At 42.9% G+C, this 16,545-nt stretch overlaps 1 protein-coding gene across 2 annotated transcripts in view; it reads left to right on the top strand.

Moving 5' to 3' along the window:
* The window catches only part of CMYA5 (cardiomyopathy associated 5), a 98,881-nt gene continuing 82,336 nt past the window's right edge, over nucleotides 1-16,545 (top strand). For both annotated transcript variants that reach the window (XR_009695198.1, XM_061158094.1), the window contains exon 1: nucleotides 1-149. Coding sequence is in view for 1 of the 2 variants with exons in the window: in XM_061158094.1 (XP_061014077.1) it covers nucleotides 1-149 (149 nt within the window). In the remaining variant the exon portion in view is untranslated. The remainder of the gene's footprint in view (nucleotides 150-16,545) is intronic.

The raw sequence follows: 16,545 nt of genomic DNA, 5'->3' as shown, positions 1-16,545 counted from the left end.
ATGGAGAGCAGCGACGGCAGCCACGCCGCGGAGAGCACCCTCGGCTCCGACGAAGAGGAGACCCTGGCGCCGGAGGCCGAGGAGCAGTCGGGGGGCGAGGAGGACGAGACGGCCGTGGAGTCGGAGTCGGAGTCGGAGCCGGACGCCAGGTACGCGGGCCCTGGCTCGGGCCCGGGGCGCGGCCGCCGGGGCCGGGCAGGCAAGGCGCGGGCCGACGCCGCGCCCGCCGCCCCTCCTAGGCGCCGGCATTCGCTTCCCTCGAGCTAAGCGCGCCTCCTCGGGGAGCGCTGCCTTCTGAGGAGCCTGAAGGGGCTCGCTGTCAGCTGGCGTGGCAGGCTCGCCTGCAGCGCCGACTTCATCCCTCCCCACCCCCTCCTCCTCCGCTGCCAAACCCTCACCCCAGCCGCTCCTTGGGACGTGCAGCACTTGTTTATTCCCGGGATTTACCTGGGGCCTGCCTCACTGCACAGTTGTGCAGAAACGTTTGTATTTGTCCCAAAGCCTAGGAACAGTCTTTAAAGCCTGGGCTAGAGGCGAAGAGAGTGTGGGGTGGGGGCAGGCGGAGACTTTTCTGGAAACTTCGAATGACTGGAGCTCTCCTGCATGTCTAGTGCTAAGCTGCTAGAAGATAACTTCGTTTTGGTACAAACGCCCATATATTCTCTGGAGAAAAGAAGTTTGAATTTTTGTCACCCCTGCTATTAAAATACTGTTTTTTGGTCTCAAACATTTCAGCACACGTGAATACAATTAGGAGATACTATATACAGATATAAGTCTCCCTCTAGATCCATCTCCCTGCCTTCTTTCTTGTAGCCTCTAAAATGAATAGTAGGAATCATCTCTTCTTGATTTGAATCTGGTTTTATTCTTCCTTGTTCTCTTTGAGTATGGGGTTTTATTGTTTGTTTTTCGTCTTAGGGTTTTCATTTGTTAGATTTTTGGTTCATTCGTCGTGTCCCTTCCTAAATCTGTTATTTCAGTAAATGGTTTGGTAGGTGACAGATGGCTGTGCATCCCTGCAGAGAGCCCATGTCCCCCCAGCGGTAGAAGTGCCCCCAACGGAGACCAGCAGCGCAGGAGCGGAAATCGCCCACAGAATGGCCGCTGAGGGTGAACTGTCCCGTCAGATAAGTCTGGAATGTCGGTCGCATGTTTACCAAGTGGGGAGCAGGCCCAATCCCTGCCCTCAAAGACTTTCTGGACGAAGTTAGGGAACAATATGGGGACCGTGAGACGATGCGCTAGATACATGAGAGGCGGGAAGGACAGCCCACGGTGCTGTGGAAGGTCTGTGACTGCCTGCCAAAGCGGTAGGCATGAGTGGGCCCTGGAGAAGGGGCCGGAGGTGCCGGGAGGAGCAGCTGAAGAGAAGGCGTGTGTGGGAGATTGGAGCAGGGGGACGTGTGGCTCCTGGGCAGTACTGGGAAGGAACGTTTGCCAGTCCTAGCCTCGATAGCCCTTTTCCCTTACTGGTGTCCGGGATCCCCCTACCCTTGCCCAACCAAAATTTGTGCACAGAATCTGAAAACTCGTTTACTCTAAAATGTGAGCCGCTGGGACGTCCCTGGTGGTCCAGTGGTCAAGACTCCACTGCAGGGGGTGCAGGTGTGATCCCTGGTCAGGGAACAAGATCCCACATGCCATGTGATGCACACCGCCCCCGCCCCCCCAAATAATTAAAACGTGAGCAGCTGACAGCAGTTCAGAGTACCACTTTGGGGTTGCGTTGCCTTTTGACAGAGGTTAGGATCTTCAGGTAAAGAGTTGATTTATCTGCAGTAATTACTGCTTCAGCCTGGTGTGACTACAGATGGTAAGGTGGATACCAGGCCAAACAGAATGAGTAGAGTGGAGGGAAGCATGAGGGAAGAGGTAGGTGATGGTGGAGGTCTTGAAAACCATCCCATTTTAAATTTTTTGGATTTGATGACTTAAGTAACAAGGAATCAGTAAACTTCTGAACAGGATTTAGGAGAACTGAATGGTATTATTGAGAAATGAGACTGACTGGCAGATTGAAAAGTTGGGTTGGGGGAGGACTCAGATCAGAGAAGCAGAAGCAGAGAAAGGAAATGTGTAGGGGTTACTCCGCAGTGGGGGTGAGGGGTAAGGAAGTGGCAGCCATAGCTCATTTTAGGGGAGAGATGTCGGGCAGGAGGAACTCCTGGGAATTGGGAGTCCCTAAATTTCTTCTGCCTCAAAGTGTGGTCAAAACCCAAAGCATTTTGGTGGGCGTGAGTTTGCAAATATGGCCTAAAGTCCTTCTTTCTTCTGAGACTAGAACTGAGAGCTTGGAGTATTCTCTAATTTATGGCAAGAATAAGGAGACAGTCTTCCTCTCAGCTCCTCCATTAAAGTTTTACAATTAAGCGAGGGCTCCCTCACTCTTTATCAGGCTAGGTGCTAGGTGTTTACATATGTTTTCTCATTTTATCTTACCTATTTAAAAAAAATTTTTTATTTTAATTAATTAATCCACCTATTTGGCTGTGCTAGGTCTTAGTTGTGGTCTGTGGGATCTTTTACTTGTGGCTTTTAGTTGTGGCATGTGAACTCTTAGTTATGGCATTTGGGATCTAGTTCCCTGACCAGCAATTGAACACCAGCCCCCTGCACTCGGACCATAGAGTGCCAGCCCCTGGACCACCAAGGAAGTCCCTGTTTTCTCATTTTAAGCCCTCCCAGCCACACTGTGCGGTAACCGTCCTGTTACATGTGAGAAAACCGAGGCTTTACATAGTTACTGAGGTATAAGGCAGGAGAATGCTGGGTCTGTTTACTGTCACCACTGTTGGACTTCCACCACCTTCCTTCTTTTGGAGGAGAGACAGTTCCTTGCAATAAGGAAACTTGAATGGCTCCAACTAGCTTTTACATGGAAAGGTTATTAGAGGAAAAGGAAAGATCTCTTTTGGAATATCAGTAGAAGTTTTTCTCTTCTGGAATGGAAACATTGTTTGCATTTCTTTAAGTGATCAGAACTATTTGCAGAAGATGAATTGCAAACAGGTTTATTTAAATTGAGAGTTACATGAAAGTAACTGAATGGAAATAGCTTAAATAATAACAGAATGATTGATTATGGCATCTCTTTGATGTGGAATTGTTAAGCCATTTTTAAAATGTTACTTATGGAAAGTTCTAACATTATGGCAAGCACGTATATTGAATTTGAAAAAAATTTTGTATAATTTAGAATCTCACTATGAAGTAAATTATGTATTGGAAAAAGGCTTAAAGGGTTAATAAAGGTTAACATAATAAATAGCATAATAAAGGTTATGGTAACTTACTAACCTTAAGGTTAAAAAAAGTTAGTAGTGGTTGTCTCTGAGTGATGAGATAATGTCAACTCTTGTTTTTATCTGTATTTTTTGTTGTTCCTCTAATGAACAGATAGTGCACTTTATTATCAGAAAAAAAACTTCACTTTTTAAAATTCAAAAGATACAAAGCATCATCTGCTTGTGTATCTTTTCTTTGTCCTTTCAGGAATAATATATAAAATTATCTATAGCCACCTTTGAATCCTGGGGGGGGGGGAAATCACCTTTAATTTTAAAGTACAAAAAAGATAACCATTACACACACTAGTACTTATACTGGATCAGAGAGTTATCTTTCTGATGTATCATTCAGTGATACGAATATTGTTGGCAGGGAGAAGCCTGAGTGGAAACTCTGTTTTGCCATTCCATCATGGGCAAATTCTCTATCCTCTCTGAGCCCCGTATTTCTCATCTGTAAAACAGGGTAATTTTACAGATGTATGCAACGGGGTAATTAGTGATAATTCCTAATTCATAAAGTCGTCATAGGATTAAATAAACTATATGGGCTTTGCCTTTAGTAGGTTCCCAGTAAGTTGTAGTTTCTTACATCCCTTCAGAGGAATCATTGGCAGTAAAGCTACCTTCTCTCCACCATTCATCAATGAGGGGAGAAAGATATCTCTATTTTCAATATTAGAAATGGTCCTATTCCACTTGGCTTTCCTGTATTTGTTCATTCGCTAAACATTCATGGAATGCCTGCTTATAGCCATGGACCATGATGGGGATACAAACATTACTAAAATTCCATTACTGTCCTCAAGATAGCCATGGTCTAGGTGGAGAAACAGATGAACATAATTACGTCATTAACTGTTAAATAAAATTTAAAGAAGGAAAGGTCTGTATGAAATACCTCAGAGTAGGTGGGAAGTCCTTGGGTCTGTCTTGCCTACAGGGATTGGGGAAGGCTTCATCCTGGGCCTTTGTAGCAGCATCTTCAATCATAATGAAGTGCCCAGAGGGCTCATTGATTGTCAGTGTGAGAAAAAGATTTTCATATTGCTAAAAACTTCATACAAAATTTGTATGTTAAAAGCATCTCTATAAAACCTGCAGGATTTGAGAGCTAGGAGAGGCTATAGAAACATCTTTCCCCAACCAACCCTTTTACACTCAGAAACTTAGTGTCAGGGGATATTTGTTTGAAGTCACATAACTTTTTAGCCGCAGAATTAGGACTAGATCCAGGTGTCTGGACTTCAATGTTCATTTGTTGATTCATTCAACGACTATGTATTGAACTCCTACTATGTGCCAGGCACGTACCAGGCACAAAAGATACAGTAGTGAGCAAAATGAACCAAATAAGTGCCTGTCCTCCTGGGGGTGGCTTTCCAGGTTGGGGAAACAAATAAACAAATACGTAGTATGTCAGGTGGCGTTAAATGATAGGAGGACAAATACAGCAGAGAAGGGTTATGCTATTTTGGATCAGGCGGTGAAGAAAGCCTCTGTGAGGAGGTGACGTTTGAGTAGAGGCTGAAGAATGAGTATTCTAGTCAAAGAGGAGAGCTGGTGCGAGGCACTGGGGCAGGAATGCTTGTGGCTTGTTTGAGGAACACAGGGCGGTCAGGTTGCTGGGGCAGATATACTTGGGGAGAGTAATGGGAAATGGGTCTAAAAGGTGGTGGGGCTGCAAATCATGTAGGACTTTGTAGGCCGTGGTAAGGTCTTCACATTTTGTTCTGAGTAAAATAGGAAGCTGGGTTCTGCCTACCATACCACTCACTCAGAGTTCAGAAAAGAAAAACATAGTGAGGGCATTATCCCATTAAATAGTAAGCATCTCTATATATTCATATACTCACTGAATACCTGCTGCGTGCCAAACGCTATACTAAATGTTCGAAGTTTATGGTCTCCAGTGTGGAGGGAGATATGTAAATAGACATTCATGATTTTTGTATTTTTGTGACTTTAGTCTGACAAAGCCTGGCTTTTGGTCTTTCTCACTGATCGCTGGGGCTTCCCTTATGGCTCAGACGGTAAAGAAACTGCCTGCAATGCAGGAGACCCAGGTTTGATCCCTGGGTCAGGAAGATCCCCTGGAGAAGGGGATGGCAACCTACTCTAGTATTCTAGCCTGGGAAGTCTCATGGACAGAGGAACCTAGCATGCTACACTGCATGGGGTCGCAAAGAATTGGACACGACTAAGTGACTAACTCTTTCACAAATCACTTGGACATTTTTCAGAATTTTTGTTTTGGATCTTTTCTGTTGGTCAATTTTATTTCTGTATTTAAGCACAGAGGATTTTTGCTGAAACAGTACCTAAAACGTAAAAATTACCTTCATTTGCAGCTTAGCCAGTGCCTGTTTAAAAAGGTCAGCAAAGCGGACAGAATTAAAATTATTAGTGACATTTATGTTGAATTAATCATTGTAAGAAACAAACCAATTGGAAGGTGAGGCAAGTTTGTAAATGGTTTTTGTTATCAGTGTGGAGCACTCTATGGCCATGTATCTATTTATATGATGTCTCCCACTGCTGTGCTTACCTAGGTGTTTTGACAAGGGTGTTATTTGAGACAGCCCTTTTTTGAGGTCAGTGGAAAGAGCTGAGACAGGACGGGTGACTGCTTAGGATGCCAGAGACTGAGGGAGGAGAGAAGATAAAACAGAGGCTCTTGGAGCCAGGAATTGAAGAGCTATTTAAGTGTTGGCTGCACGGGTGTTACATGCCCTTGGTGAGACTTTGACTCAATATGGGGGACTGGAAAGAGCTGGATGTGTCTTTTCCTTTGAAACAGCAAACCTACTAAAATGTAGCACATTAACTGATAGAATTTTCCAAAAAAAAATAAAAGGTGTCTTATATTCCTGGCATATTCCGAACCTAGACTCAATGAAAGCCTTGACTCATTTCAGATAGTTAACCAAATCCCTCTTCCTTCCTACTCCAAAACTTAAGAGAATCCAATATTTCTATTGGATAATAAAATCACTGTAATGTGAACCACATGTGTAATTTAAAATTTTGATTTTAAATTTGTATTAAAAAGTAAAAAGAAAAAGGTGAAATTAATTTTAATATTTATTTAACTCAATATCCAAAGTATTATTTCAGCATGTAATCAATATAAAAACTATTAATGGGATATTTTATTTTTTATATGCAAAGTCTTAAAATGTGTGTTTTACATTTATAGCACATCTCAGTTCTTGCCCCTCCAACTCCCCCACCCCCAGAGCGGCATTTCAAGTGATCAGGAGCCGCAGGTGGCTAGTGGATACCATACTGGACAAGAATGAGTCGGATAATACCTAGAAACCCACTAACTTCGCTGGGAACCCAGAGAGCTGTTCCTTGAGGACAAATTCTATATGCTTGGCCTTGTGGTAGGCATGAGGGACCTAGGTGATTGGGTGGCACAATTCCTCCCAAAGAAGCTCACAGCCTGGTGAGGAGAAGCAGTTAATTCCAACACAATGGCATAAGCACTACACTAAGGACATTAACAAATGAACAGAGAAAAGACATCTATTCTTCTTAAAGTGACATGTAGAAAGATTCTGCCCAGGTGATACTGAAGCTCGGCGGGAAGATATTCCAGACACAATGTGTGATTACATATCCTTTAGTTCCTGGTTCTGGCTCTTGTGCTAATTCCTCCTCTGTCTGAGCTTTCTTTTTTTCATCCAGAATCACTCAGGATCTTCAGGACTGGGAATGTTTGTTGAATTAATGAGTTAACATTATGAATAAATGAGTAAATGGATGAGTAGGTGAATGCAAGTCATCCAGACTCCCTCAAGAAGCACATTTAGGTGGGCTGTTGAACCTGTTAGATTAGGTAGACTTTCATTACTTGCTGACCATTCATTTTTCAATTGACAACAGCCAGGGACTCTGGAAACACAATAGCTTGGAGGGGACAGTGATAAGTACCAAGGATTGTTCAATTAGGATGTCTGCGGTTATCATTTCCCCCTTCTGTGACTTGTTGGGAAGTCTCCCCTAGACTAACCCTTGAGCCGGATCATAGATGGACGGATAAGAATAGGCTTTACTCTTTGCCCAGAGAAAAGTCCTCTATTAAGGCAACTGAAATGTACTCAGTTCCAAAATTCCACGTCCTGGTCTGATAAAGTCTAAGATATGTGGGAATATTAATTGATGCTGCCAAACTCTAAACACTCAAAGCCCTCTCATGGAGCCACTACTGTGTTTTCTTAGTTTGGGTAAACTTCTTTTTACAAAAAAAAAAAAAAAAAATCCACAGCTAAGCAGAAAGTTTCATTGATCACAAATTTCTTCTTATTGGCTGAGTTCACTAAGGCACTTAAAGTTGTTGAATTGTAAATGAAATCAATTTCCTCCTGTTATGAATTTGTAAAATTGACATTTATTAAGCGGAATATACAGTGCTGGATGGTGAGCAGCAGTTCAGCAAAAAAAACTGCAAGAGAAATCAAACTAGAGGAGGAAGTGCATGGCATACCTCAAGGGACCACATGGGGAGGTCAAGGTAGAAATAGAGGCAGAATCCGAGGTCCATGCCTTTGTGGTTTGGGTAGAATGGTTTGGGTTCTTGGGCTAAGGTTGGAGCTGTGAATTTAAACCAAAATGAATGGGATTTTGGTTAACTTCACAGGGGTCTTTTCTAAGGTGTGCATAAGGAGCAGGCCGTGGAAGGAGGGGGTGATGATTGATCACAAGAAACTGTTGGGAAAGTCATATCAGAAATTTACTCTGAGGACTGTCTCCAGGGCATGTTCTTGCATGAGGAGGTTCTTATCAGTTTAAGGCCCCTTCAGGCCACTTGGAACAAAATGGATGCAGGAGCAGCAATGCCACAGTGTAGCTTTGCCAAATTTGAGGCACCTTGAATTTCAGAAATCTATTTACTATAAGAAAAGGCTTATTCATTCAACAAATAATTTTTGAGGGCCTATTGTGTGCAAAGCAAAGTAAATTAGACCTGGAATGGTTTTGGAGAAGACTCTTGAGAGTCCCTTGGATGGCAAGGAGATAAAACCAATCGATCCTAAAGGAAATAAACACTGAATATTCATTGGAGGGACTGATGCTAAAGCTGAAACTCCAATACTTCGGCCACCTGATGTGAAGAACTGGCTCATTGGAAAAGACCCTGATGCTGGGGAAGATTAAAGCCAGGAGAAGTAGGGGATGACTTAGGATGAGATGGTTGGATGGCATCACTGACTCAGTGGACATGAATCTGAGAAAACTCAGATCTGAGCAAACTCAGGGAGGTAGTAAAGCACCAGGAAGCCTGGTGAGCTGCAGTCCATGGGGTACAGAGAGTCAGACATGACTTGGTGACTGAACAACAACAACAATGACAACAACTGGAAGAGTGAAGAAAACAGAGTTCCTAACCTTTAGAATTTGGTCTCTGGAGAGGGCAGACATTAAACAAATACTTTCACAAGTGAATGTGTTGGTAAAATGAATTGGGCCTGGAGAGCAGAGGCAGGATTCTGATAGGATACTGGTCCTTCAAGTCCTAGTCTCTGAAGCCTCCTTGCTCATTGCCCTGGGAGTTTTCTGTCAGTCTCCAAGTCATCTGGCTAGCAACTTCTCTATCTGCCTATAGCAGAAGGTGTCATTGCCCTGTGGTCCAAATATTGCAGGAAAGCCTGGCTGCTGATGATACTTATGCTAGACAGGACTTTAGCACCATTTCCCTGACCTGTTTATGCTTCTGATGAATGAACAAGAGACCCAGAGAAGGAAGGGAAACCGACATCAACTCAAGGAATAGATAGTCTGTTCCATGCATGGTCACTTGTTAGTGTGGGTTATTTCCACAGTAGCTCTATGATAGAGGTATTGTTTTCACCCCCATTTGATGGACGAGAAAAGGGAAACTGAGAAATTTTGAGTAATTTACCTAACGTCAGATGGCTAATAAGTATACTAGGATTATGACCCTAGTCTATTGGCAGAGCCAGTGCTGGAACTCTCATGAGTTCAGTGCTCATCTCAAGACTCTACACACATCTGTTTGTATTCGCCAATTTCTTTTTTCATTAGTGTATGAATTTACTTTTAAAAAATATTTATTTCAATTTATTTCTCCTTTTAAAAGCAAAGCATGAAAGTCCCAGATAATCTATGTAGTAGCTAATCCTAACTAGCACCTCAGCTATATTAAATTTCCTAATATGTAATAGGGAGAGTAGGACTTACGTTTAAAAATAGATGTTAGGCAATCCTGTGTGCTTGAATTTTCATAAGGTCAGACATAGCAACACCAAAATAACTTTGCTGCATGCTCTATGGGATCATATGATAAATGTTTAATAGATGTTTACTTATAATATCTATAAAATTCAGATTCTTTGTTTAAAAGACAGAATTTGTATTTGATTTAGCATGATACACTCTGAAATTTTCATATCTAGTATTTTTTTTTTTCAAGACAGAATGAGGAGAGAGAGTGAGACAACAGTCTGTCTTTTCTTAGAGTTTTGGTATCTCCATGAAGGACTTCAGTAACTTGTCTCTTCATCCAGCACCATTTTGGGCATAACCCAGATTACAATGCAAAAACACTTGATATGGTTGAAAAGACCTGGTTTACATTCTGGTTCTGCCATTTATCAACCATGTGACTTGGGGCAAGATAACTTCTCTTGGAACCCCGTAGCTTCCAAGGCCTACCGGACCTGCTTGCTTCTGGCTCATCTTGTACCCTTCCTCTGTGTTCACTGCATTCCAGCCATGCTGGCTTCTTTCTGAACCGCCTGTGTGCTGTCCTCAGCCTGGTCCTGCATCCTGGAACTTGCTGTTTACTCTTCCTGGGACCCTTCTTCCCCAAATCCACTTCAGTGCAAATGCCCCTTTCTTAAAGAGGCAGCACTCTAGACAGCCTGCCTAGCGGGCTGTCTTCACATCTTTTGCCATCCCATCGTTCACTATTTCACATTCCTCCTCATGGCACCTATCACTGTCTGAGTGGTATCTTTTTGTGTATTTGTTGGGTTTTGCCACCACTAGAGTGGAAGCTACATGAGGGCAGGGGTCTTGCTTCTCTTCTCTGCTGCATTTCCAGCAGCTAGAGCAAAGTGTCAGGCACACAGCAGGTGCTTAAGAAATGATGTTAGGCCAGTGGTTTGCACAACAAAATGTTTTACTCCAGGATCTCAGGTTTCCTCCTCTCAGATGGATACCCTGTAGGTGTGGAGAATGAGAAATGAGAGTGGGCTTTGAATTTGGAAAATGAAAGTCAATAGGAGAGGTTAATGGTGTAGAAATGCAAATGTCTTTGAGAACGTTGATAGTTTAAACCTATCAGCATCTATTTTAGGTTGAATTCCCTTCGGGACAAATCCCTTCACGTGTAGACTCTAAGAGACTCTCCTGGGAGGAGAGGGGGCCAGGAAGGGGAAGTGAGTGCTTAGAAGAGGAGTGAGCTGGCGCTGAATGCGGACTGGCACTGTGGCTGTGCCCCGTCTGTCCTGCTCAGAGGAGAGAGCTGACGGCATGGCTGCAGAAGGCAGCGTCCTCCAGACTCCCTGAGAGGGAGTGATACTCTTATTCCCTTGACTCCTTAGAGACTCCAGGATACAAGAGAGGCATGGGGATGGGGAGAAAGCATACACAAAGTTAGCAGTGTTGATATCTGAACTAAAATTGCCTGATAGCCAAATGTGTAGTTCAGTTGGCCTAAAACTGCACAACTCACATTGGGGCTTGAACCTGTGGGTCGGGACTCAAGCCCAGACAAAACTCAGATTGGGATTTGAACCCCTGTCTTTCGCTGAGATCACACACTTGGTCTCAGGACTTGCTGAAGTTCAGGTGCAGAAGGAATTCATTGAGACACAAAGTGATAGGTAAGAAGTAGATTCATTTAGAGATACACAGTCCATAGACAGAATGCAGTGCATATCAAAGGTGAGAAATGGGGTGGTTGGTTTTTTGGGGTTGGATAATTTCACAGGCTAATGAGTGGGAGGATTATTCTAGCTATCTGGGAGAAGGGGTGGAGATTTCCAGGATTTGGGCCGCCATCCACTCTTTGGCCTTTTATGGTCAGCCTTGAAACTGCCAAGGCATTGATGAGTGTGTCATTTAATGTGTTAATGTATTACAATGAGCATATAATGAGGCTCAAGATCTACTGGGAGTCGAATCTTTCTCCATCTTGGACCTAGTTGGGTATAACCAGTTTATGTTGCATCCTCAAGGGCTATGTCATTCTTTTAAAGATTGTGCCCTGCCTTCTTCTCTCCTGTTTCAGGCTGATAGAATCAGGACTCTTATTTTATTTACATATTTGATGCTTTGAAGGAAAATCCTCATGGAATCCCTAGATTGTTGACAGGGAGATGCAGGACCAAGGCAGAGGACTGCCAGCATCAGTCAGGGTCTTATCATCTGAATAACTTACAGTATTCAACAACCTACTTTATCTTGGAGGAAAATGGCAAGAAATGGCAGCCACTTCTTAAGGTGATTCTGTTTCTCTTTGCTCCAGTTCCTACTTGCCCGCTCAGGCTGCTAAAATTTCCACTTGTCAATCCCCTAAATTGCCGTGGAACTGAGTTTGCATAGTTTAAGAATTTAAAATCATGAATTCAGAAACCCAAGCTTTAGTAACAATACTGCCACTGAACAAGTGCCTTACATAAGCAGAGCCTTAAGTAAGTGATTTTCTCTAGGTGAGGGTGCTGCCTTGGGTTCCAGAGTCTGTCAGTCAGGGTTTTCAGTTGCAATAGAAATTACCTGTGACATATTTAAGGAGAAAATGGTTTTATTCGAAGAATACTGGTAGCTCACAAAATCATAAGAACTATGGAAAAGTAGGTTTAGGTATTCAGGAACGACCTATAAAGCATGCCTTAAAACTGATCCAGTGAACTATACAACATAATTATAAAAAAGACAAATAATCCAGCTTAAAAATGGGCAAAGGATCTGAATCGACAGTTCTCCAAGGAAGATATACAAATAAGCACATGGAAAGATGCTCACCATTATTAGCTATCAGGGAAATACAAATCAGAACCACAGTAAGGTACTACTTCATACCTGCTTGAGTGACTGCAATCAAAAAGATAAATAATAACAAGTATTGATGAGAATATGGAAAAATCAGAATCCCCATATGCAAAATGCATAATGCAACATGGTGCAACTGCTTTGGACAACAATCTGGCAATTCCTTAAACAGTTACACGTAGAGTTACCATATGACCCAGCAATTCCACTTCTAAATACATATGAAGTGTTCTCATATGTCCACATAAAAACTTGTACATAAGTGCTCCTAGCAGCAGATTCATAATGGTCAAAAAGTGCAAGTACCTGAAATGCTCATCAACTATTGAATGAATAAAGAAAATGTGGTATATTCATCAATGGAATGTTATTCAACCATAAAAAGGAATAAAATACTGAGTTTTGATAAAACATGGAACAGTGAACTTTGAAAACAGTATGCTATGTGAAAGGAGGCAGACACAAAGGATCACAGATTGTATATTTCCATTTATGTGAAATGTCCAGAATAGGCAAATCTTTGGAGACAGAAAGTAGGTTAGAGGTTCCGTAGAGGGAGATCAGGGAGGAATTATAGGATGATACTTAAGGGATGTGGGGTTAATTTTAAGGTAATGTAAATGTTTAAACTTGATTGTGGTTATGGTTGCACAACTCTGTGAGTATACTAAAAGCCAATGAATTACACACTTTAAGTGGGTGAATTGTATGGTACGTGAGTTTTATCACAATAAAGCTGTTGTTTGTTTTAGAACAGTTTTCTGGTAAGGAAGCAGTTGTCATTACTGTTGGGCACCAGATGTCATGGTTTATACTGTTGCTGCTTCCATCCCAGCAGCTCGAAATGGCCCCAGCTCTCACCTCTGCATTTCTTTTATCTTGGGGATGGTCTTGATCCCTGTCTCCTGTACAATGTCACGAACCTCTGTCCATAATTCATCAGGCACTCTATCAGACCTAGTCCCTTAAATCTATTTCTCACTTTCCACTGTATAATCGTAAGGGATTTGATTTAGGTCATATCTGAATGATCTAGTGGTTTTCCCTACTTTCCTCAATTTAAGTCTGAATTTGGCAATAAGGAGTTCATGATCTGAGCCACAGTCAGCTCTCGGTCTTGATTTTGCTGACTATATAGAATCCATCCTAAAGGAAATCAGTCCTGAATATTCGTTGGAAGGACTGATGCTGAAGCTGAAACTCCAGTACTTTAGCCACCTGATGCGAAGAGCTGACTCATTTGAAAAGACCCTGATGCTGGGAAAGATTGAGGGCAGGAGGAGAAGGGGATGGCAGAGGATGAGATGGTTGGATGGCATCACCGATTCAATGGACATGAGTTTGAATAAACTCCGGGAGTTGGTGATGGACAAGGAAGCCTGGCATGCTGTAGTCCATGGGGTCGCAAAGAGTCGGACACGACTGAACGACTGAACTGAACTGAACTGACCTTTTTCCATTCAATATCAGCTGAATCTGACTACCCCTGTTTATTCTAGCTTTAAACTTTTCCATCTTATGATAAAAACAAACGTGTCTATCATTTAGGCCTTAGCATGGCCTATGTTGCTACCGTGGCATCTCTACTTTGGGGTCTCAAAGCCCTATTAAAATCTGTTAACTATCTGTTTACTATTATCAGAAAATTAATTACCTTCTAATTAATTTAGAAGGACTGACTTCTAGGTGTCCTCCTCTGGACAGTTGTGTTCCAACTCACAAGATGGGCTACTCTGATCCTGGTCAGGGGGAGAAATGAGACTCAAGTAATGTCAGATTCTCTTTTCTGGTAATTTAGAAATGGAGACACAGATTCTGTTTAGCTAGTTTTTGAAGAGAAGGGTTTGAAGATAGGTCTCAACTTTTTTGGAGGTCTATTCGATGTTATTTTGATCTTTTAAATATTTTGTCATAGAATATTGGTTGTTATGTTTTTGAAAATTATTAGTTTATTTTTCTGTTAGTCAAAAAGAAAGATTTTAAATGTACGTTTGTAAGCTGTCCAAGAAGAACATTAGCTAAAATTGCTAAGCATAATTTGGTGTCTGGGATGGTATGCAGAAAAAAAAAAGATATTTAATGCTAAATAAATAAAGCTATCTGTCAGGGCAGGGAGCCACAGTATAGTAGTCCATTCTTGTACACAGGGGATATTTTCCATGACCCACAGTGGTTCCCTGAAATCACAGATAGTACTGAACCCTATTACATGCTATGTTTTTTTCTATATACACATATGTACATTAAAGTTTAATTTATAAATTAGGCACAGTAAGAAATTAACAATAATAACACAAATAGAACAGTTACAACAACATACTGTAATAAGTTGTGTGAATGTGATCTCTTTCTCAAAATACCTTTTTTAAAAACAAGCGTATTCCCTTATTTGGCTGTGTCAGGCTGTGTCGTGGCCTGAGGGATCTCCATAGCGCCCGGCAGGATCTTTCGCTGGGGCTCCTGGACTCTCTGGGGGTGGCAATCTCAAAGTGTCTTACTGCATTACATTCACTCTTCTTGTGGTCCTGTGAGATGGTAAAGTGCCTGTGACGTGAGACAAAGGGATGTAGATGCTCTGACACTGTGATGGAGGCTACTCTAGACCCTACACTATGTCAGAAGGAGCATCGTCGACTTTGGGTGGTCCTGGGTCATGGAGCTGGGGTGATGTTGGCGGTTGGGCATCAGGAGCAAATGATGTCTGCGTGGGGTGGGATGGAGCAGGGTGCTGCAAAATTTGATCATGCTGCTCTGAATGGTATGCAGTTGGAAACTCAATTCTGAAATTTTCCTTTTGATATTTTTGGACCACCAGTGACTGTGGGTAGCTGAAACATAGAAAGGGAGACTGTGGATGAGGAAGGACTTCTGTATAGAGGATGGATTTTGAGGAGACCCTTTACAGAGAGGAAAGCTAGGTCTCTGAATACAGGATCACCCCAATGAGTTTCTAAAACCTTAAAACAATCCACCCAAAATAGAGCACCCACAAAGAATGACTGACTCAGAATTCTGTGAGTACACCTTATTGTCTCCAATCTGTGCTTCCCTGGTGGTTCAGATATTAAAGAATCTACCTGCAATGCAGGAGACCTGGGTTCGATCCCTGGGTTGGGAAGCTCCCCTGGAGAAGGGAATGGCTACCCACTCCAATATTCTTGCCTGGCGAATTCCACGGACAGAGGAGCCTGGTGGGGCTACAGTCCATGGGGTCGCAAAGAGTCAGACACAACTGAGCGACTTCACTTGGACTTCACTTTCACAGCTTGTCGTCTACTTATCTGTCAGAGAGCTCAGAGAGCGAAAGCTGTTTGAGCGTGTTTGTTACCCATGAGGGCTCCATCCTTCATCAAGGCAGGCTAGGCCAACAGCCAGCAGGGAGATCGTGTCAGTTTTCCCCTCCCTGTCTCTTTGTTCTCTGGAATCTAGAGATGGGAAGAGCGAGAAGCAATGAAACACGTTTTCAGAAAGCCAGGAGCCTCTGCTTTTGTTTTTGGTGTGTCTCCTAATCTCCTCTGGGAAGAGCTGTCTGTAACAAGGAATTAAGAACGCCAAGATTACCCTGTAGACCCTGGACCTGCTGTGCCGTTTGGTGGTAGCTGTGTTGAGCCAGACGGAAGCAGCTGTACTGACGGGGAGGGAGACACACACACAGAGACAGAGACACGAGGAGTTCCCTTGGTTCCTGCTGGCTGTCCTGTCTCCTCTTCCCTGTGAGGCCTGGACACCTCTCCTGCCTGCCCTGCGACTTCATGACACGTCTCTGTTTGCTAAAGATAAACCCCTTCTATTTAAGCTAGCTTGAGGGCGTTTGCTTCTTAACCTGATAGTCCCTCACCTCTTAGCACTTCTAACAGCCTTGTCCCCTTACAGACCTTGGCTACACATGTGCTCTTCCTCAGGGCTAGTCGGAAAAACCTGTAAAGGCAGAGTCTTGACCCACAGTCCCAGAAATACTCTTTTCTCACCATCAGGACTCCTTTGAATATTGATAGCCATACTACTGAAACCCAAAGCTGTCATTGGCGTATCATGACCACCAGCATATTTTTTTAAAACCCATCTCAGATCTAAAGGCAATAATCCTTCCTATCCACGTGTCTTCCCATTGCCAGTATTTTAAGGTCTACCGAACATAGAGTTATATACCTAAGGAGAGGTTTGTGATGAACTAACACCAACTTTAGCATATACCATTCAGGTACTGGGAGAAGGAAATGGCAACCCGCTT

Source organism: Dama dama, chromosome 12 (genome assembly GCF_033118175.1).
Source record: "Dama dama isolate Ldn47 chromosome 12, ASM3311817v1, whole genome shotgun sequence".
NCBI classification, from domain to species: Eukaryota; Metazoa; Chordata; class Mammalia; order Artiodactyla; family Cervidae; genus Dama; species Dama dama.
The sequence above is the reverse complement of the archived record's forward strand: the minus strand, read 5'-3'. Positions and strand labels throughout refer to the sequence as shown.